This window comes from Vulpes vulpes, chromosome 5, assembly GCF_048418805.1.
Source record: "Vulpes vulpes isolate BD-2025 chromosome 5, VulVul3, whole genome shotgun sequence".
Taxonomy (NCBI): domain Eukaryota; kingdom Metazoa; phylum Chordata; class Mammalia; order Carnivora; family Canidae; genus Vulpes; species Vulpes vulpes.
The window spans coordinates 91984637-92005786 of NC_132784.1; the positions used below are offsets into that span (position 1 = coordinate 91984637).

General features: G+C 55.7%; 2 protein-coding genes and 1 long non-coding RNA gene across 7 annotated transcripts in view; 1 reads left to right on the forward strand and 2 right to left on the reverse strand.

Annotated features, from left to right (window-relative positions):
- The window catches only part of ETNK2 (ethanolamine kinase 2), a 22022-nt gene extending 16609 nt beyond the window's left edge, over positions 1-5413 (reverse strand). For both annotated transcript variants that reach the window (XR_012001758.1, XM_072759323.1), the window contains exons 1-2: positions 4920-5413; positions 3047-3306 (exon numbers count right to left, since the gene is read on the reverse strand). Coding sequence is in view for 1 of the 2 variants with exons in the window: in XM_072759323.1 (XP_072615424.1) it covers positions 3047-3306; positions 4920-5177 (518 nt within the window). In the remaining variant the exon portion in view is untranslated. The remainder of the gene's footprint in view (positions 1-3046; positions 3307-4919) is intronic.
- Positions 5374-16127, forward strand: LOC112914402 (uncharacterized). Of its 4 annotated transcripts, XR_012001762.1 has the most exons (6): positions 5374-6700; positions 7126-9777; positions 10078-12864; positions 13087-13172; positions 13730-14766; positions 15260-16127. It is a non-coding gene; the product is annotated as an uncharacterized lncRNA (long non-coding RNA). The 4 variants fall into 4 exon arrangements; XR_012001760.1 differs by having other exon boundaries at positions 12764-14766; XR_012001761.1 differs by having other exon boundaries at positions 7126-8391; positions 12764-14766.
- On the reverse strand, positions 7360-17749 carry REN (renin). Its single transcript, XM_072759322.1, has 9 exons — positions 17621-17749; positions 14111-14261; positions 13426-13549; positions 12723-12841; positions 11629-11825; positions 9363-9482; positions 8853-8997; positions 8532-8630; positions 7360-7713 (listed from the first exon to the last, which is right to left on the reverse strand). Exons 1-9 carry the CDS (start codon positions 17713-17715, stop codon positions 7552-7554), a joined length of 1212 nt encoding a protein of 403 aa, XP_072615423.1. The 5' UTR covers positions 17716-17749; the 3' UTR covers positions 7360-7551.
- Positions 17750-21150: the final 3401 nt, after the last annotated feature.

Consider the following 21150-nt stretch of genomic DNA (forward strand, 5'->3'; position numbering starts at 1 on the left):
TAGCTCCTGCAGGAGGAAGGTCTCGGCAGGGGACACCTGGGTGGCTCAGTGGTTGATCGTCCACCTTTGGCTCAGGTTGTGATCCCAGAGTCCTGAGATCGAGTCCCACATCGGGCTCCCTGCATGGAACCTGCTTCTCCCTCTGCCTATGTCTCTCTCTCTCTCTCTCTCTCTCTCTCTCTCTCGTGTCTCTCAGGAATAAATAAATAAATCTTAAAGAAAGGGGGGGCGGCGGGAAAGGTCTCAGCAGAAGACATGAAAATGACGTAAGGCTTTTAGCCCAGCAGTGACCTTTCCAGAACCGGAGCTGGGGCTGCTTCGGGGAGCAGGAAGGTGAAGCAGCAGGCCACTGGCCACAGGTCAATGACCCTGCCCCACCCCAAGGTTGTGTACCCACAGCAACCGCTGACGACAGAGGGGTCACCTGGAGATGGGGGCAGGGCCCCCCTCCCTCCTAGGACTCTGATCCATGCCCTAGGTAGTGACTGCAGGGTACCAAGGGATCAGGGGGTGATGATGCCAGACTGCAAAGAAATGCCGGCCTCTTTATCAGCCTGGCCAAGGTGGGGAGGGAAACAGGCCGGCCCAGGGCAGCCCCTTCCTCTGCAGCAGGGAGTTGATGCTGGCGGCTGGGTGCCAAGGACGCAAAACAAACCAGCGTTCTATTTTCAAGTTCTCCTGTGGACATTATCCAAGGTCCCGAGAGAGGAGGAGGGGGCGGTGGGGAAGGGGGCTGGGACAGGGCGGGGGCGGATGGAGGACTGACCGGTCAGAGAGGGAGGGCCTTGATAAGGACTCCAGCGTCTGAGGCCCTACGTCTCAGCCAGGCTCCCCCAGTCCTCCGCCAGCTCTCCCTTCTGGAGCCCCACCCCCAACCCGGCTGCCAAGCCTCCAACATTCAAGCTTCCTTCGCCTCTGCCTGTTGCTCGAATAATAATCACTGGGAAAGACAACAAAGGCATTGGCTGTTTGAAACCTTGTTACTGAGCTGTTCCAGGGACACCCCTCCCCTTGCCAGGTCCTGGGAAGGGGCAGGCCATCACCCTGTAGGATCACAGGGCAGTCTAGGGGCTCTTCTGGAAGCCCTTAAGGCTCCCACCGCCTGGAGGGTGGAGGGGGCAGGGGGAGTGACAGCCACCGAGTGGGTGAGAGATGAAGTCTGTGCTTTCAGAGGCTAGAGGCCCCAGGGCAGGAGGAAGCCTGCCTGGGCTTAGGAGAGGCAGGGAAACAGACCTGAGACCCAGGCCTTCCCTTCCCAAAAGAAGATTCCGACTAGCATGAACAGAGCGTTTCCTTGAATATCAATAGGGCTGTTGTCTGGAAAAGCAATGAAAGTAACCTCAACACTCAGCATTTTTATGCTGCAAAGCCTCAGCAGGCAGAGGTTGGGAGGTGGGGTTCAGGGGGGCACAGGACGTGGCTCCCCAGGGCTTCCTCTGTGCCTTTGCCTCAGAGATCCATCTTCACCCGAGAAACATGATGGTCTATCCTTGGAAAATCATCAGGGAAGAGCCTACCTCCTACGCCTATCCGTTTCGGGCTCTACCCCAAATGTAAAATCATTATCGAACCTGCATCAATCTTCAACTTTCCTGACAGTGATAACTGTTTCCCCTAGAGAACGAGGGACAGTGCCACATTCATAGAGGTGGCTGGAGACTGGGAATGACCTGGTGAGGACCTGCCAATATTTGAGCTTATTTACACAAGACTGAAGGGGAGCTGGGAGCACAGCATGGGAGAAGCCTGGCCAGGGTTCCTGTGGCCCCCACCCTGTTCTGACCTCTGATCTCCAGGCTACGTGACCAGCGGGCACCTGAGAAGACCCCTAAACAGGTTTGTATGTCCCCCAATGACAGACAGACACACAGATACAACACTGGACTCCACGTAAATATCCTAGGGCCTAAGGACCAGCCCCAGAGGCAATGCTCTGGTTTACTCTTCCACTAGAGTGGAAGGCATCTGACTACCTTCTAAATCCCTCAAGCACCTGCCAGGGGTTCCTCTGCAAATAGGGCCCGGTGCACTTACTTGGGGTTAACTGGGTAGCAGGTGAGGAAGCAAAGAAACTTCTTGGTCTGTTCCCTAGATGGGCTTTTACTGTTTCTTCTCGGTATCTGGAAAGCTTCTTCCCCGTGGGTGGGATGGGACTGATCCCAAGGATCCCAGGCCAACCCTTGTGCTGGTGTCCTCAGCCTGCCTGGGACCTCGCTATAGTCTGAGTGCTCTGCATGCAGGTGTGGCACACGAGGAAGGAAGGTGGATACTATCTGACATCCGGCCCAGAATGGTTAGAAGAGAGAAAAGGCACTCTGGGCCTCTCTCTAGCTCCCCCACTTCCAGACCCCACAGAGGCATCCACGGTGCTTAAATGTTATGTCTACTTCCTGGGTCCTTCACATCCAGGCATTTAAACGGAGAGGCTCCCAGGAGATCATGGGTTCTTGTGAACCTCTGGAAGGAAGCCTTGGCAGCTTCCCAAACCTGGGCTGCCACTTTGTCAGGGAACCTGGAAGGAGCTCAGACTGGGGGAGGGATGATGTCTCTCTGGGTTGCTAAAACCAGGCTCACCCTGGTTGGGCCCATTCTAGCATGTCTGAGCTCCTGGCAGGAGGGGAGGGGCAGGAAATCCTGGGCACTCTGGGATTGGCTCACATTTCATTTCCAAGTCTCTATGATGTTTCCAGGTCAAACATGGGGTGGGCAAAGGGCTGAGGCATGAGGCCAGGAGGCAGAGACCTGCTGCATTTAGGGAACCAGGACCTTTGGTCCCCGGTTTACCAGAATCTCACCTGCCTCCCAAGAGGCAGCTCACCCTTCTAGCAGACACACTGAAAATCCATACAAAGCTATGGCCCCTCTCTGCAGAGCAATGCACAAACACGCATTTTTTTTTTTTTTTACACAAACACACACTTTTCTCATGCAATTTCAGAAGTTCATAGACCTTATGACTCACTCATGGATTCCATTCTACACCAAGGAAGCTGGCCAAGACTTGAGGAATAGTAGAAATGAATGGTACCCTGGGCAACCTTCTTACCTGAAGAGCCGGGGCTCCCGGATGTGCTCAGGTCCCAGGGCCATGCCCCTCATGTACTCATAGCACAGCCCATTCTGGAAGGTGCAGTAGAGTTTCGGGGCGCAGCCATGTGCTCTCAGCAGCTGGAAGTTCCTGACCTCATTCTCCCGGTCCACCAGCAGTTCCGTCCGCTCCCCGTACACCCGGACCAGCACGCAGTCCTGCATGTCCTCCTCCACGTAGCAGGCCACCAGCTTGTTGGTGATGCCATCAGTGAAGCGCTAAGCATGGGAAGAGGGGAGCACAAGAGTGCGTGGGGCGGGGTCTCTGCTCTTGCCCACCCTGTGGCTCCCCAGCTCCAGCATGAGGTGCTCATTTGAATGCACAGCACAACCACCCAGAACCCGCCCCCCCATCCTTTGGCCCTCTAGCTTAAGCAAGAGCTCTGCCTTGTTCCTAATGCTTTACCCTCCTCAGTGCTTGGGACAGCCTGAGAGTTGGAGAAGAAAACCTCAGCCCAGGCACCCGCATCTCTCCTGGGTCTGCCTCCAGAAGATGGGATTTGGCAATGGGGGAATTTCCACTCTCTGGTGGGAGAAGCCCCCTCCCCTTCTCACTCCTCCATCCCTGAAAGAAACCTTCAGGGCCAGAATGTGGCCAGGGAGGGTTGGAGTTGCCTAGGACGAGTCCATTTGACCCAGCTGCCTCTCACCATCTGCCCGGCTGTGGACTCTGCTGCACCTCATGCCCCATCCAGCAGCAGAGGTGTGGGAAATACTGATGTTGGCACCCACCAGAGGGCTTTGGGGGTCAGAGCTCCTTAGGGAAACCAGAAGAGACAGTAGCCCATGGGCTGGGGGGAACAGACTCTCTGGGTACTGTGACCAGGAGGAATGAACCATGGAATTTATGGGGTACAGTGTGACAGAGCTGGTAGGGGCTTTAGAGGACATCTGAACCAGTTCTAGATGGGGAAACTGAGGCCCAGGGGAGAGACTGGCACGTAGCATGTTCAATCAGCAGCGCTGGAATTAACCTCAGCCCTGCTTGATGCCTTTGGGTCTTACAACCAAAGTGAGTCTTTTATTTTGAAAATGCTGCCCATCCATCCTTCCCCCAAGACGAGTCTGCCAGCCTCTGCACTAGGCGAGGACCTTGGCCTTTCCCCACCCAGGAGGCCCCGCAGCAGCTGCACGTGCCCAGCTCGGGTCTCCTGCCTCCTGCCTCCACGGGCGGCTCCCAGAGGGACTGGGAGAGGGTGGGCAGGTGAAGACTCTTAGGAGGATGCAGACCAGTTGGGGAGCCTGCCTGAGGCCCCTCAGTGGGGGGCTCTGCCCACATCTGTGTCCCTGAGAAAGTGCCCGGCTGGGGGGTTGGAGGCCCCTCGTGGGGGGGGCTGGGCCTGGGCCTGGGGCGACGGGGAGGGCTCGCATCCAGCGCGGGGGCGGGGGCGCTCCGAGCCCCCCGGAATTCCACACGGTGGCTCCTGGGACCGGCAGGAATCGCTCAGAGCCCGAGACTTTGCTCCCATCACCGGGTGGAGAAGGGGCAGGGGTGTGTGTGTGTGTGGGGGGCTCCCTTAAAAGTTCCTGCCTCCTCCGGTTTCAGCGCCGGCTGCCGCGCTCCTCCGGGCGGCGGAGGGGGTGGGGCCCGGGCGCAGCTCGCGCACCGTGGGCAGGTGGACCTCGGCGGCCCGGGAGCCGCGGGAGCCGCGGGAGCAGCGCGGTGCGGCGCGAGGGACCCGCGAGCACGGGGCGGAACACACCCACAGCGCCGTCGCGGCCCTGCCCCGCGCGGCGGCCGCGCACCCCTGGCACCGCCCCCCGGAGACCCGCGCACGCATCCCCGCTGCAGCCCGGCAGGGCCCCGGCCCGGCCCCGCGCCCGCCCGCTACCTTGGTCCGAACTTGCTCGGGCTTCCAGTGCGGCCGCAGCTCCCGGATGAGGCGCAGGGCGCCCGGGAGGATGTCGTCCTGGTCCACCGAGAGGCCGAAGCAAGGGACGGCGGCGGCCCTCGGGGCGCCCGGCGGCTCCCGGCAGCCCGCGCCGGCCGCCGCCTTCTCCTCCATGCCCCATGAGCACTGCGGGCACGGCGCCCGCCGCCGCAGGTAAAAGGGCGAGCGCGGCCGAGGAGCCGAAGGGGGCACGGCCATTCCCGGCAGCCCCACCCCCTCGGAGCCGCCGCGCGAGCGCTAGTCCCCGCGGGGGGGCCCGGCGCGGCGGGGGGCGTGGAGGAGGGGCCCGGGGAAGCCCATGACTCAGGAGCCCGCGCCCGAGGCCGGCCCGGGGACGCCGGGGCCCGCCGCGATTGTGACATCATCGCGGGCGGCGGGGCGGGCGCCCGGGAACGCCCCCGCCCCGCCTCCGTCCCGGCCCGCGGGCCGCCGCCGACTCCGCAGCCGCCGCTACCTGGAGCGCGGGGCGGGGCGACGCCCCCGGGAGGCCGTGACGCGGGGGGCGGGGCCTGGGCTCGCCCCGCCCCCGCCCCGCCCCCCCCGCGGCCCCGGGTCCCGGCCCTGAGACTGCAGGCGGCTGGTCTTCCTTCCTCTCGCCGCAGAGGGGCCGCTCTCCCGGGCAGCTCGGGGCAGGGCCGGGGGAGGCCTCTTCCTGCGCCCCTGCTCCAGCCCCGAGGTCGGAGATCCGGCTGCCGTCAGGAGGTTGGCTTGGGCTCGCCACCTGTGCCCCTGGGCTCTGCCCCCCGTCCCTGGGCTCCTGCAGGAGTCCCCTGCTGCATCTCAAAGGCTCTTCCCCCCAGCGGGGGCTCTGTCCTTCCTCCCCCGCCCACACGTATCCTCGAATCCTCGATGGGGAGGCGACACCGGGTGATGCCTGTGCGTGGTGGATGTGCCAAGGGGAACTGAGCTCTCTTGTCTTCAGGCGGGGTGGGAGAGCTCTCGCTGCCCCATCCAGAAAAGTGCCTGCAGAGAAGGGGCCTTTTTCTGTTTCTGCAAGTTATCCTTTGGCCTCTTCAGGAACCTCAAACCACAAGGCCGCTATCACTATTGCTGTCCAGAATCCAGCTTTGCCCAGCGGAACTTCTGCGATAGTGGAAACGTTCTATATCTGAGCTGTCTAGTGCAGTGGCCACTAGCTACATGTGACTGTCCAGCACTGGAAATGTGGCTACTGTGACACTTGATTCTAGTGTTAGAAGCTCTATGTGGCTATCATATTGGACAGCTCAGGGAGATGATGGAGAAACCTGCCTATTTCAGATCATGGAGCCCCAGGATGTCAAGCTGGAAAGGACACTCACTGACCCCAACTCTGTCTTTTCTGCAGTGAGGAAATAAAGCCAGGCTGACAAGAGAACTTACAGAATAAGGGCAGGTGATCTGAGGCTGGGATCCACGGTCCTGAACACAAGGTTCATGCTCTTGGCTCTGCACGGGGACCCTGCAGACAGCTCCTGCCTTCAGGAATCTGCCCTGGGGAGCGAGCCCCAGGCCCGCACAATCCCAAGAGGTTGCAATTCTAGAGGTATGAGGTTTACCAGGAGGTCTGGTTGGACCACTCAGTGCTTCACCTCTTTTTGGTCAAAAGAGGAGTGAACCACTACCGTTAAGAGGGACAGCGTCTATGGCTTCAGGGCAGTGCTGCCTCTCATTCCCCAACGTATACACTCCATGCCATAGTAGGTGGAGCAAGAGTGGGAAAAGATTTCAACCTGTCCCATGTGAGTGCCCCAGGTCTGCTGGGGGGGGGGGGGCAGCAGTGTGCATGGCTATGTGCTTGTGTGCATGTCCCCTTGCTAGGTGTGTGCAGCTCTGTACCTGTGAAAGTGTACCTGCACCAGGTAAGGTGGAAAGCCCCTAGCATCTGAGTCATCTGGGCTGAGTTCTAATCTCAACTTTTCACATTTTAACGAGTCGTCTTGGTCAAATGCCTTCCATTCCCTGAGCCTTAGTTTTCCCACATGCAAAAAGGGGGTATCAGTCATATCTCTGACGTGCTATATTTTCAGGTGATGATGTCTTGGGCTGCATGTGTAAATGGTGACGTGGACCAGGGGGTGAGAGGGTTTGCAGTGCACGAGAGGCAGAATGGGACCTGAGCTTGAAGCAGGCTTCTGCCAAGTAGGAGCATCTTTCTGACCCACAGCACACTACCACAGCGTTAGCCCTGGTCCTGCAGGGACTAGAGGGAGCATGGATCTGGCTGTGTGTGTAAACAACTAACTCCAGCTGAGCGGGGATCAATGGCATCATCCGTGTATGTAGGAACCTGTGTGTGCAGGTGAGTGTGTCGTTTGTCATTCTGTGTCACAGTCTTATCTGCATATGATACATGGCTGCACCTCTTGCTTCAGACCCCAGTGAACCCAGGTGCAACGGGTTTCGAACATGAAGTCTTTATTCTGTTTGTTCTCAAAGCAGGGAAGAGCTGGCGCTGGAGGCAAGGCGAGCGCCTGGGAGGAGCTCCACACCCCATCCCCCTGCGTGAGGGCACAGGCAGGGCAGTGTCCCAGAGGGTGCTCTAGCTCTAACAGAGGGCTGAAGGCAAGGCCCACCTGGGCAGCAGAGGGCCTCAGCGGGCCAAGGCAAAGCCAATGCGATTGTTATGCCGATCAAACTCCGTGTAGAACTTGCGGATGAAGCTGGCGCCCAGGACCCAGACAGGCCCAGTGGGCGGTGGGACATCCAGACCGTGGAGGGCCAGGGTGCACAGGTCTTCATTACCATAGGGATCCTGTTGGGAAGCAAGAGAATTTCCCCACTGCCTAGCCCATGGGCTTTCTCCTTGCCTTTTGACCCCCGCAGCTGTCCTCAGCAACATCCCTCCTTCCTCCCCCATCCACTTCCTCTGCCCTGGCCCTCTCAAGCCATCATGTGCCCTCCCGGATGCCAGTACTGAGCTAGACACTGGGCCAACGATGCATCAGGCCAAGTGCCGCCTTCCCAAGCTTACGGTCTGGCAGACCTTCTGACCCGAGGAAAGGTATTGAGCTACTCTAAGTCTGTTGAGTAAGGAGCAGAGCCTTACTGGGGCATTTGCCTGGAAGATGCAGACAAGGGGATGCGCAGTGATTTCCAAACATTGCTGCACATTGGAATCACCTGAGGAGTTTTGAAAAACACCGATGGCCAGGTGCCACCCCCAGAGGTTCTGATTTAATAAGTATGGGATGTGGCTTGTTACTGGGATTTTTTAAAAAGATTTATTTCCTTGTTTATTATTTTAGAGAGAGAGAGAGAACACGAGCCGGAGGAGCAGAAGAAGAGGGGGAGAGAATCTCAAGTAGATTCTGCACTCAGCATGGAGCCCAGTGTGGGGCTCAATCTCATGACCAGAGCCAAAACCAAGTCAGAAGTTAACAGGCTGTGCCACCCAGGCACCCCTTATTGCTGGGATTTTTAAAGCACCCAGGTGACCCTAACATATAGCTAAAGTTAGAGAATCACTGATGTGGCAGGTGATCCATGCATAAGGCCTTGGCCTTTTTAAAGGGTCCCTGCCCACCCTCCCACCCTCCTACCTGGTCGTGGAGGGACAGCTCAGAGCCTCACCTGTAACACATAGTCCACACTGGTAAGTGTGTAGGCTCTCCCTCCGAGGTGGAAGGAGATGTCGGGGAGTGTAGGCACCTGGTTACAGTTCACAACGTACTGAGGGGAAGGCAAAGGGAGCCCCGTTGAGTGTGGGAAGTCTACCAGCAGACACAGCCCAGGAGGGCTGGGTGCATGGCCCACCCCCTCCCTGGGGGACCAAGTCACACGTGGGAAGAGAGAGGAGAGGAGGGGAAGGCCCAGAATGGCCCTGTTTGGGACCTGATGCTTCCTGGGGTAATTCTGGGTCCTAGGCCAGGTGGTGCTTCCCCAGCTTCTGACCTCATTTGTGCTCAGCTCCTGGGCCCCCAGGGTGTCCATGAGCAGCCTCAGGGAGCTGGTGGGGCCCGAGATGTACGATGCACCGGTATCGACCACTACCATGCAGCCCTCCTCACAGACCAAGGTGGCCGACCTCACAGACACCCTGGGGGAGGCCAGTCAGAGGATCAGTCAGCAGGCTGATGTGACACCAACCGGTATGGTGAGGCCCTGCTGGTGGTCCCGAGATGTGCTAGAGGATGCAAGGCGTGTGCAGGAGAAGGAAAGGTGCTGGCCCTTCCCTCAGGTGACCCACCACCTCCTCTCAGTGGCCCCCCTCCCCCTCCCCTCTGCTCTTCATAGCTCCGTGTTTCCCAGCCCTGGACAGAGCACTCAGAGAGCCAGTGTTGGCAGTGCCTTGAGAAGTGACTGTATGAGGAGAGGACAAGATAGTAGTACTGCTCCTTCCCAGCCCCACACCCTAGCAGCAGCAGCATTTTCAGAGAGCACGAAGGGTCCAAGGCTCCTGACCCTTTCATTTTGATCTGCCAGGAACCAGTCTTGCTGACGCTCACGTAGTGGAAATTCCCTTGGTAATACTGGGGGTCGCTGCCTCCCAAGATGACCTCTCCTCCGAGCAAGTGAGAATTCCTAAAGGAAAGATCAGAGCTCCTGAAGACCCATAACCTCTAACTTCGAGACCTAGCAACAAAGGAAACTGGGCCAGGGTACAGGGGAGACGGGAAGGATGGCAAGACTGGGAAGCTGCAAGAACACCACTTGTCCACCTTTCTTGCCCCACCCCAAGACAGACCAGAGGAGGTTCCAGGATAGTTCAGCTGCACCCAATAAAGCATCCCCACAGAGAAGGAACCGGCACAAGCAGAAAGCGAGATGAGAGTTGGCCCCGCCCTCACTTGGGTTTGGGGAGCTGCAGGTTGAGCAGGTGCTTGGGTGGAGTGGGGGTGGGTAAGGGGTAGGAGGCGAACTAGAAGGAGGAATGGAGAACTTCGGCATCCAGCAGAGGCTGGGCCTGCCAAGGCGGGTTGGGGTTGGTGGTGTATAGAATCTGGACCAGGTGTTCAGGAGGGTCAAGGCCATGTGAGGGGGTCTCAGCTCCTTACTTGGAATTTCTGCAGAGAAAGAAACACAGCAGAAAGGAGGCCTATGTTTCAGCTGAGCCTCATAGGCCTCTTGTTGGAGGTGGTGGTGGTGGGTATGATGCACTTTTTTTTTTACCCTTTAGGTGAAGGCACTTGCCTGAAGTCACTCAAGTGGTGGGTGGGGTTAGTGGAGCCAGGCTCCTGGTGCCCAGTCCACAGCTGACCCCCTTGCCTTCCTCTCCTCCCTGCTGCACGATGCCTTCCACAGCTCACGACCTGCCCCCGGTGTGTGTGTGTTGGCTGCTTTCCAGTGTGCATGTGTGGGACGGTTTTCCAGCGTGTGTGTGCATGAGAGTTTAGGTGTACGCATGTTATGCTAGCGAGTGCGCTCGACTGCCCTTTTACAAATTCCATACCGAGGTGCAATGTGCTATCACCAGCTCCCTCTGCGACTCTCCTGACATTTCAAGATCCCTCTGATGGTCCCTCCTTCTTGTCTCAGGGTCAAGGTAAAGGCAAGGCCTCTTCTCAACAAGGTCATTTTTTCTGCCTGCTGGATTCTCCTCCTTCCCATGGCCTCCAGGCTCCTGTGCCCTCAATGATCTCCTTCTTCCCACAGTTTGTCTCTTGCTTTCCACTGGCTTCTCCCTCTACCTGCAAGCGCCCTCCAGCCTCCCCCAGCATTTCCAAATACCCACCCTTCTCTCTACTTCTCCCTGCATCTCCGCCAGCACCCTCTTCTGATGTTCCCTTCCCTACCAAATCTCTACGTCTTCCTCTCAACTGCTGGCCATCTGGCCATGCTCCATCTCTAAGACAGCTCTTCCTGAGACTCCTGGCTGCAGGGCCGATTGGTGGTCTTTTCTCAATACCTCGCATTTTCTTTTCTCCCTTTTGCTCATCTCCATTTTACCTGTGTGATTTCTCTGGACCCTGACCCTCCCTTCCACTAGCCTTGTGTTCCTACTCTTATGATGCCTTGTGTCCAGCTCTTTATATCTTTCCAAACCCAACAGCTTGGTGTGGATTACAGCCCTGCTCAACAGTGGACAGTGGCTTCCCCAAGGCTAGCTGAACTGTGCATGTAAGCTCAGTCCAGAGTTGAAAGGCACCTATGGGTTTCAGCCTCATGCTCCCCATTGTCGCCCATCATGTTGTGATGTTTCTTGTCTTCCTTCCAGACTGTGGGCTCTGTGAGGGCAGGGACTGTGTCTTGTACACCTGTTTGTGGCTGCACCCCAGAACCTCCCACAGTGCTTGGCACATAAGCATCCAATATTTGTTGAATCAATGAGTGAGCAAATGAATGAATGAATGAATGAAGTCAGCTTTCTGTGTGAGAGGGGTCATGGGCTACTCATAGTAATGCTTGACTTTCCATCACCCCAACCCTGCATTTTCCTCTTGTTCTAGAACACTTCCATCATTGTAGAAAGTTGTATTAGTACTGCTCTAGATCTGTGCTACCACTGTGGCTGCTGAGCAATTGAAATATGGATAGTGTAAAAAAGATACTGAATTTTTGAAAAATTTTACTTAATTTAAGTGGTGGCTTCCATATTGGGAGTGGAGCTCTACATATGGATTGAATACCACCTAATCATGAACACATAAAAATTCCAGCCCCAGCTCTCCTGCCTCCTACCCTCCCCCCACCCCCACCCCTGACTCAGCCCCTGGAGCCCCAGGCTCACCTGCTGTAGTAGACTGAGAAAACATCCTCCTTTAGCACCCCTTGGGAGAGGATGTGGTCAAAGACGGGGGTGACCCCACCAACAGCCTGTGCAGGGAAGCCCATGCCCAGAACCCCATCAAACTTGGCCAGCATGAAGGGTATCAGGGGCAGCTCTGTGACCTCTCCAAACGTCTGTGTCACTGTGATTCCGCCCACCTGTGGGAGGAAGGATCAGAGGAGACCAAGCCTCCTGCCCCACCCCAGGCCAGGGTCTAGTCTAGGGCCCACAGGCCCTGGGGTGGAGGAATTTGGGATGAGAGCATTTCATCAATCCCCCCACCCACCGAGGTTACCCCGGGACTGGGAGGGGCAGAGGCTGAGGAGGCACTACTGCCAGGCAGTAACAGAAGAGATGCCAGGAGCTCTCACACCCCCTCCCCAGGGCCCCAGCTTCCACACTGGCAGCACTGGGCCTAAGTTCCCTACTCCCACCACGGGTAAGGATTTCTTCAAAAAGCCAGGCTTTCTCCCCTGTTTCACAGACAAGCGGAGGGTAAGGGCTCCTACTGATTTGTTCCACATTCTATGCGTACCCCTCCCATAACTCTGACAGAGCAGGAGCCAGAGAAACCCCAGAACAGAGAGGGTCAGATGCAAACCAAAAGAAAAAGAAAACCAAGCCCTGGCCTTAATCCCATACTCTAATCTCAACTGTGACCTTAAAACCTATGCCTGACCCTAAGACCGCTGACACTGACCTTACCCTGATATTTCAGTCCAGGGTCTGGTTAAAAGCCCAGCCAGAGCCAGGTGACCTCAGGAGGTCAGCTGATTGAAGGCTGTAGGGCTTAGGATAAGTACTCACGGGAGTTAGAGATAAAGGCCCCCATCAATGATCCAGTGCCCAGCCAGGAGCTTGGGCTTGCTCTGTCCTGGGCGCTGCTGTTTTGACTCACCAGCCCTTGGCAGGCAGCAAGGTGGGGTGCTCCCCAAATCCCCAGGCTCCAAGGTGTGCTGAACTGTACCCTACCCAAGTATGGGCCCTTGAGTGGCAGGAGAGGTCTGGGAACGAGAAGGGCAGGGGTCAGATGAGCTAGGGGCACTCCCACTTACAGTCACCATGTCCTGGCTCAGGAAGCCTTTGACCTTCCCAGATCCGTAGCGGATGGTGAATGTCGTCCCGTTCTCCATGTAGCTGGAGGATTCCGAGGAGTCATAGAGGCAGTGAATCTCTGGCAAAGGGACATAGGCTCAGGTATGTCCAAGGGAGCCCTGGGCAGGGGGCCTTGCAGGCAGGTGCGTTGGGTGTATGGCTCGTGTGGTGGAGGACTTAGGTGCAGGGGTGGGGTGGCCCTGAGGCTGGAGGCTTGAAAATGTGTTTCATCAACCAAGGACTGTGTTCCTTGGGCTCCTGTCATGTGCCCATATCTGTGAGAATTGTCTCGAATGAAGCATTTCACAGAAATTTCCAATGCAGGGATGAGGAAAAGATTCTGGTCCCAGTAAGCACTCACCAAGAGGTTACTGACTAAGGAAAGGGGTAGAAGATGCCCAGTGCCTGTGGTGAATCTGAGAATTCAGTCCTCTCCCAATCTCAGGAAAGGGGAGGGATGGCCTTGTAGGTGAGCTGGGGACTCCTAATGCTTGCCATTTTACCTTGGTGGTCGTATCAGGAAAATGGGGGACATTTTCGTCTCTCCTCTCGGGGGCGGCGGTAGCAGGGGCAGAGGGAGTGAGGCAGGACTGGCTAGGCGCAGAGGGGGCTTGGGGACAGGGACCACTGGCCCTGCAGGAATGGTGGTGGAGGGGGGCTCACCACAGGCTGTGTAGAGAGGGCTGCACTTGGTGGAGGGCACCCAGAGGTTGGCCGAGCCCGTGTCGAAGATGACTTTGAAGGTCTGGGGTGGGGTGCCGATGCCAATCTCGCCATAGTATTGGGTCTGTGAACGAGGGAACGGAAGAGGCAGCTGGAAGAGCTCGGGAGCCTTGGGCCTTGGGGTTTTGCCTGATGCCCCCTCTGGCACTCGGGGTGAGATGCGAAGACCACGCAGCCTTCTCTGGGTTTCCAGGTTTTGGCAGGGCCTGGGTGGAAGGCTTAGCACCGTCTTATGACTTCTCAGGAAGTGAGACAAGAGGGCAAAATAAATCTGCTGAAAATGAAGCAGGAAGGCGCCCCACCTTGAGGGGCTGCTACGCCATCAGCAGTCATGCTGTGCGGAGCCCGGTCACAGAAGCCAGCCCCTGAGGTCATGTTCCGGTCCTGCCCACCAGGTCACCTGCACTCGAGGCCCAGAGCCTAGATTCTGGGGTTCCCAGCCTAACTCTGCCTCTGGGCTCCATTCTGCCCTCCATGCCTCAGCCTTCCTAGCTCTGAAATGGGCATTTTATAGGCTGCCAGATATCTCAGCAACTCCGTCAGAGACAGCACGGAAAGAGCAAAGAAAGCCTTGGGCCCCAGAGGGAAAGGAGATGGAGGAGCAAGGCCCCAGCCCGGCACTCACATCCAGGTAGTTGGTGAGGACCACGGGGGAGGTGCTGTTGCCAGAGGAGAGTCTCTTGGTGAACTGGTTCCACTCAGCCCCAAGCCTGGCCACATCCACGCCTCGCTCCTTCAGGCTTTCCCGGATGGAGGGCATTTTCTTGAGGAAGATCCTGGCCCAGGGTGAAGGAGGAAAAACCCAGAAGAGCTCTGTACTCCCCCACAATAATGGTGGGGGCCCCGAAGCTTCTAGTACGACTCTCTCTGCCCTAGCCCAGACACCTAAAAATTGCTCCTTGTGCTTTTGGGCCTCTCAGAGAGAATTTGCAAGTCCCCTTAATTAAATAACCCTCAACACTGTCTAATTTTGATCACTATCTCTACAAAGCCATTTGCTCTCTCATTCCTTCGTTCCATAGTTACATGTTGACCACCTACTCCAGGCCTGCCCTGCACTAGGTACTAGAGACGGAGGGATAAAGATTCCCGCTGCCTTCAGGGAGCACCAGCAGGCGAGGAGCCTGAGGAGGAAGAGGAGAAAACTACAATGACATCCCCTGTGAGATGGTGGCTGGCCTGCTCCCATCAAGGGGGGCCGAGGAGGCAGTGCTGTGGGAGGCCTGTAGGTGGCAGCAGGCACCCACTGCAGCCTGCAGGGGCTTCTGCGCTGGGTTCAAGGTACACACCTGGCCAGAGTTGGGGCGGGGGTGGGGGGGGTGGGGGGGGTGGCTGGACCAGATCTGCTTGTCCAGGGGTGGGGTGGTGGAGTGGAGGGGGTAGAGGGGTGGGGGGATGGTGCAAGGGAGGGAAGCAGCCATCGTCTCCAGAGTCCCTGTGCCCCCTGCCCTTGGAAAGATGTCCTTGAGCTGGAGTCCCAGGCTTTATGCTTCTTTCCCTGACTCCTGCCGCTCACCTTTGGGAGGCAGAATCAAAGACGCCGGGGGGGGGGGGGGGGGGGGGGGGGGGGGGGAGTGGGGGGGAAGGGGGGGGGTAAAGCATACCAAGAGCGGCCACCTGGTGAGTGCCAAACACTATACGCGCCCTGACGCAGCCCTCATGAGGCCATCCTTGTCCTCACTGTATGATGAGGAATTGGAGGCTCATAGGGATGAGGTGACTCGGAAATGGTGGAGCAGGGATTCGAAGCAGTGTGTCTGGTTCTGTTTCCCAGAGAGCATCCCCAGGGCTCCCCTGTGAAGGCTCTTTGTGGAAGCCTGGAGGGAGATGTCCCTAGCTGTTGGCCAGGAGGTCCCAGGATTGCGGCCCAGTTGATGGAGAACCAGTCTTCCTTTCCAGATGCTGGTCTACCTCTACTGTCCTTTCCTGCTCACACCCAGCACTCCCGGACCCCATCATGCCCACGGGCCAAAATGCAGCTTTCCTGCCAGCCAGCGCCACATCTTAATGGAAATGGCTTGTCACAGTCATGTCACCATTTACTGTTCACAAAGCATTTTCACAGTTATGATCTTATTCTCAGCCATCCCACAGGGTGGGTGATTCTTCCCATTTTACAGATGGGAAAAATGGAGTAACAGAGAAGGCCTGACCCCAAGGAGGGTGCATTTTCTACCATCTACCCTGAACAGCCTCTGCTCTGGACCTTTACTTTTCCCATTCTCCTTTCAGAAAGTTCCTTCCCCTCCACACCCCACCTTTGCTTGGGCTCCTGCTTCATTTTTCCTGGGGCACTCACAGCCAGCGCTGCACAGCCTAACGTTCATGGTGGTGGTGTTGTCCGGTGGTGAGGATACAGTAGTTGTGAGCACATGCTAAAACCCCTTATTACTGTGTGATTCTGATCAGCTTACCTAACCCCTCTGGGCCTTTTGTGAGCGCCCCCCCCCATTAACTCCTCTATAAAAAGGGATGAAACATGGGCACCTGGGGGGCTCAGTGGTTGAGCATCTGCCTTCAGCTCAGGGCATGACCCCGGGGTCCTGGATCGAGTCCTACATTGGGCTCCCCGCAGGGAGCCTGCTTCTCCCTCTGCCTGTGTCTCTGCCTCTTTCATGAATAAATAAAGTCTTTTAAAAAAATGAATGAAACAGTAGTCCTGCCTCGCTGCAGATCAAATGAGCAGCCCACTGCTCAATAAACGGAAAGTGTGTGTACGAGAGGCTAGGAAAGCATCTGGAGAATGGGATCCTGTGTTCGGAGCTCCCAAAGTGCCTTGCAGGACACTGCCCACATAGCAGGTGGCGACCTTCTGTGTTTCAAAAGCCTCTTTCTGCTCTCCTGGCCCCCAACCCCTTCTTCTCTTTTTAAAGAGAACAAGGGAGAATGTTTTTACCTTGCTCTGTCTTTACCCTGGGGGTGGGGGCTGCGCTCAGGCACATGCTCTCACCCCACACCCCTACCCTAGCAGTGACCCTCTGGGAGCCTCAGAGCAGGGCAAGAAGATTTGGAAACAAAAGGCCCAATGTGTGCTGAGGCTCAGCCTCTCATAGAGGACCTACCTCCCGGAGCCTCTGTGTCCTCACCATAAAGTGGGACTGCTGGGTTGTCGGGAGGACAATTTGGGTCATGTGAAAAGATTCTGTGAAATCCTAGGTGCTAAGCCTGTAAAATGCCTATGGCTGTTAAAACCTGCCCTCTTAGGGGCACCCAGCTGGCTCAGTCACTAAAACATGTGACTCTTGATCTTGGAATTGTGAGTTCAAGACCCACATGGGGTATAGAGAGGACTCAAAAATGAAATCTTTAAAAAAGATTCTTGCCCTCTTGCCTTGAGGTCTTCAGGTTCCACCACTCTCCCCACACTGAGACCTTCTCCTCTTGAGGTCTCTTGTCATCCTCCCCACACCCCAGCCTTAATGAACGTAATGAGCCCAGTTCCCATAGGGCCTGGCCTTGGATTTGGGTGTTAAGTTATGCCTCCCTCCTCCTGGCTGCCTTAAGCCTTTTCTTTTAACATTGGTGACAATCCACCCTATAGGATGACTGGCAGCTGGGTTTTTACAGCGTTGTCGGCATCACGCTGAAGGCTATACATCCGTTATCTCATTAAATCTTCAAAGCCAATCTGCGAAGTAGGCACTGTTATTATCTCTGTTTTCAAAATGGTAAACTGAGACCTCCAGAGGTTAACTCGCTCATGCTTTCAGAGCTAGTGAGGGGTGCTGGTGAGGCAGGATTTAAACCAAGACAATTCAGCTCTAGAAGGCTCGTCTTTAACCACTATACAGTTTTTCCATGATAGGCTTGCCCATGCCACCCCCTTCTTAATAATTAGGCTGTGAGAGGCTTGAGAACAAGAGATAGGTCTTAATCATCCGGGTCCCCACAGCACCCCTGGTGATCCATGCAAGGAACAAAAGCTTTGGGCAGAGATCAAATGACCTGGCTCTTCAGTCTGAGAAATGTGCCACCACTGGCTGTGTGACCTTGGGCGAGTCATCTCTCTCCACAGGACTGCATCTCCCTGCCCTGCTGATGGTGAGGATGGATGGCACCCCCTATCTGGAAGCCCAGGGAGTTAGGAAGGTGGGAACTCCTGTCCCCCATCCCCTCCCCCCGCCCCCCCAGTTACCGTCTGAAGGCTCCAGTGTCTGCAGGGAGCCCGAAGGTGCAGGAGCCCCAGAGCACCAGCAGGAGTCCCCAGCGAGGCATTCTGCATCTGGCCATGGTGCTTGGCCTGGGTGCTCTGCTGAAGCCTTGTGGCTTCCCCTTCTCCTTTTATGTGCTCTATGCGTGGACTGGTTGCGGTTTTGCTCTGCCCTGATTTATTGTCCTGGGATAGATACAAGGCAGCCAGTAATAAATCCCCCCCATGGGACGGGGCTAGGTGGGTTAAGGGTGACCAGATTAGGACTTAGTCAAGGACCCAGGGGAAGAAGGGCTGTGGGAAAGTGATTCTGTGCCCTGTGACGCCAGCAGCCCCATGGCAGCCTCGCCCTATAACCCCCTGACGGGGGCAGAGGCCTACGGGGAACAGCAGCGGTCAGGGGTGAGACGGCCCCCAAACCTCAGCTTCCCACCTCCCAGCCAGACACCACCGTGCATACCCTTCAGCTCCATCCTCTGCATTAACCCTAGCTGTGTTCCTGACTGCCTCAATTTCCTTCTGGAACATGGGGGACTCTTGCTGGCTTGTTTGGGACAAAGCCAGGCCCCGGGAACTTGGGGCCCTGGTCTGCAGCAGCCGTTGGTGGGGAAGGACACCACAGCACCCTGTAGGGCAGCGCCCTGTAGGGCAGCACCCTGTGGGGCTCTCTGGAGGCAGGGAGCTGGGGGAAGGGCTGCATGTCTGCCTCCCTTGGACCTAGCGTTGGTGCAAGGGAAGGGCAGCCTTCTGGGGTTTGGGGCACCTGCTGCAAAAGGTGAGGTGGCCTTCCTGCACAGCCTTCTGGGCCCAGTCTCTGCTCCCTTCTCTTGTCCCCTAGCCCCTGCTTACAGCCTGGGACTGCTCTCCATACACACACTGGCCCCTAAGTCCCGGGTGGGTGCTATTTATTCAGCCTACGGTGCTCTCTCCTGGCTTCTCCTGCTCATCCTTCTGGGCACATTTCAAATATCACCCCTTGTCCTTCAAGCAGGCCCCGATTCAGCCTGGCATTGGCTGTCCTTCTGCTATGGGCTTCTACCTAGCGAGGCAAGCCCTTCTGGGAGAGCACACACCTCAGCTGTCCCAGATCAGATGAACCTGTGTACGGGCGTCTATTTCCTGCCCAAAGTGGTGTTTAGCACTTATCAAATGAGTGAACTGGGGAACTAGCTCTGGGCTGGCTGTCTGGGACCTGGGTTCTGCTTTTAACTCTACCACGAATTTGCTGTGTGACATCGGGCCCCTCCCTTCCCCTCTCTGGGCCTCAGTCCCTAAATCTGTAGCATGAAGAAGATGCTGGGTGGCTCCTAGGGTGCCAGACACTTTAGTTTTTGTTCTTGGCCCAGGGTGGTGCTCTCTGCACCAGCTGGGAGCAGTAAAAACTTAATAGAAATGGGGTGCCTATGTGGCTCAGTCAATAGAGCATCTGACTCTCTGTTCTCAGGGTGGTGAGTTCAAGCCCCACCTCAGTCTACTTTTAAAAAAAAGACTTAGAGGAGCTAATCTCTGTTACTAATGTGTTGGCCAATAAACATGTTTGGTCCTCTGAGATTGTAACACCCTTACTGAATGACAGAAGGATCTGGTGTAAATTCTTTTTTTTAAAGATTTTATTTATTTATTTGTCAGATATAGAGGATGTACAATCAGGGGGAGCAGCAGAGGGAGAGGGAGAAGCAGGCTCCTAGCTGAGCAGGGAGCCCACCAATGCAGGGCTGTATCCCAGAACTCTGGGATCATGACCTGAGCTGAAGGCAGATGCTTAACCTACTTAGCCACCAAGGCCCCCCCGCTCCCCGCCCCATGTAAACTCTTATTGGAGAATTTTCAGGCACTGTGGTCGGCAGTGAAGGAAGTATCTGATGACAGGGGAAAATTTTTTAAAATCCCTCAACGTGGGGTATCTGTCTTGTCAGATTGAAAAAATATTTACCAAGCATTTGAATAGGCCTTGGTGCTCTTTATTCATTAGACAATATTCATTAAGCATTTGTTATTTGTCAGACACTTTTCTGGATGCTAGGATTACAAAGGTGACAAAAATAAGTACCATTTCTGCCCTTCATGGATTTCACAGTCTGTAGGAGAGATAGATTATCATCACAACATAAATATAAAATAATAATGATGATCAGTACAGTCAGGGGGCTCTGGGAAGGTATCTCCAAACAAATGACACTTGAGCTGTCATTTAGGAAATAAAATTGGGTGGTAGATGGGATATGGGGAGCAAGGCTACACAGGCAGGCAATGAATAGCCTGAAGAGGGAAAGAAATAGAGTCCCAATGGGAGCAGCATGTGCAAAGGCCCTGTGGAGAGAGGAAACATGATGAGAATAAGGCCCAAATAAAGCGAGTGTGGCTAGACAAGAAGTGGGGTGAGACATGAGATGGAGAGGCAGAAGATGGTAAGAGCAAATGCTTGCTGTATGCTTATTATGTGCCAGATGCCATTTTAAGTGCCTAATGCATTCTACTCTCCTGATAACTACATGACGTGGTTCCTTTATTATTCCACTTTATAGATGAGGAAACAGATACGGGAGGATTCAGAAAGGAACTTGCCTAGGATCATACTGACAATAACTGATGCAGTTGGCCTGTAAGCTTAGGCAGTATGTCCCAGAGCTCATTACGCAGCTGACTTGAGTGTCAAATTATGAAAGTTATTTTCTTTTTCTTAAAGCTATTTATTTATTTATTTATTTATTTATTTATTTATTTATTTGAGAGAGAGCATGAGCAGGGGACAGGTTGAGAAGCAGACCCTGGCTGAGTACAGAGCCCGTCATGGGTATCCCAGGACCCTGAGATCATGACCTGAGCCAAAGTTAGACACTTAACTATTTGAGCTATGCAGGTGCCTCAACCATGAAAGTTCTTGAGTTCTATGCTGTGTTTACCTTAGAACCAGGTTGGACTAGGAGAGGTGGGCATGCTGGAGAGAGAAAAGATTGGATAGATTTGAGAAACACTTAGGAAATAAAACTGGGTGGTAGATGAGATATGGGGAGCAAGGGGGAGGAAGGTTTCTTGGTGCCTGGTGATGCTGAGGGTGTAGTGGAAGAAATCCTCCCAATCACCATAGCAAGGTTCCTGAGCAGGTAGGAGTGAGAAGATGAGAGGGCAGGGCGCATGCCCACAGTCGTTTACCTGCCAGGTACTGGAAGCCGAGGGTCTGTCGGTGCCGTGACTGTTATCTTCTCAGACAAGTAGAGTAAGGACCTCCGCTGGGGCTTGGGGATCAGAGGGGCTTGGAGGCATAAGGGATACAGAGAAGGTTTGAGATAGTTATGGAAAGTGAGAAGGAGCTGACTAGGGAAACTAAGAGGTTTTCTGGGAGGAATTAAGACATTTAATGTCTGGAGATCGCACCTTTGTAGGAAGCCAGTCTCCCCTGTTCTCTGCCTCCCTGCAGCCACCACAGTGCTTGACTGCTCAGGTACGGACATCAGGACAGTGTGTGGCTGGCTTCATCCAGGGCTGAGGTGGTGCCAGGTGTGATCAAAGAGGAG

Excerpts from the sequence above, each read along its gene's own strand:
- REN (XM_072759322.1), bottom strand. The coding sequence starts at position 17,715 with ATGGCCAGATGCAGAATGCCTCGCTGGGGACTCCTGCTGGTGCTCTGG. Across the intron at positions 12,842-13,425 it reads CCCTCTCTACACAGCCTGTG|AGATTCACTGCCTCTATGAC; the intron begins GTGAGCCCCCCT and ends TCCCTTTGCCAG. Across the intron at positions 11,826-12,722 it reads TGAGCCAGGACATGGTGACT|GTGGGCGGAATCACAGTGAC; the intron begins GTAAGTGGGAGT and ends TTCCTCCCACAG.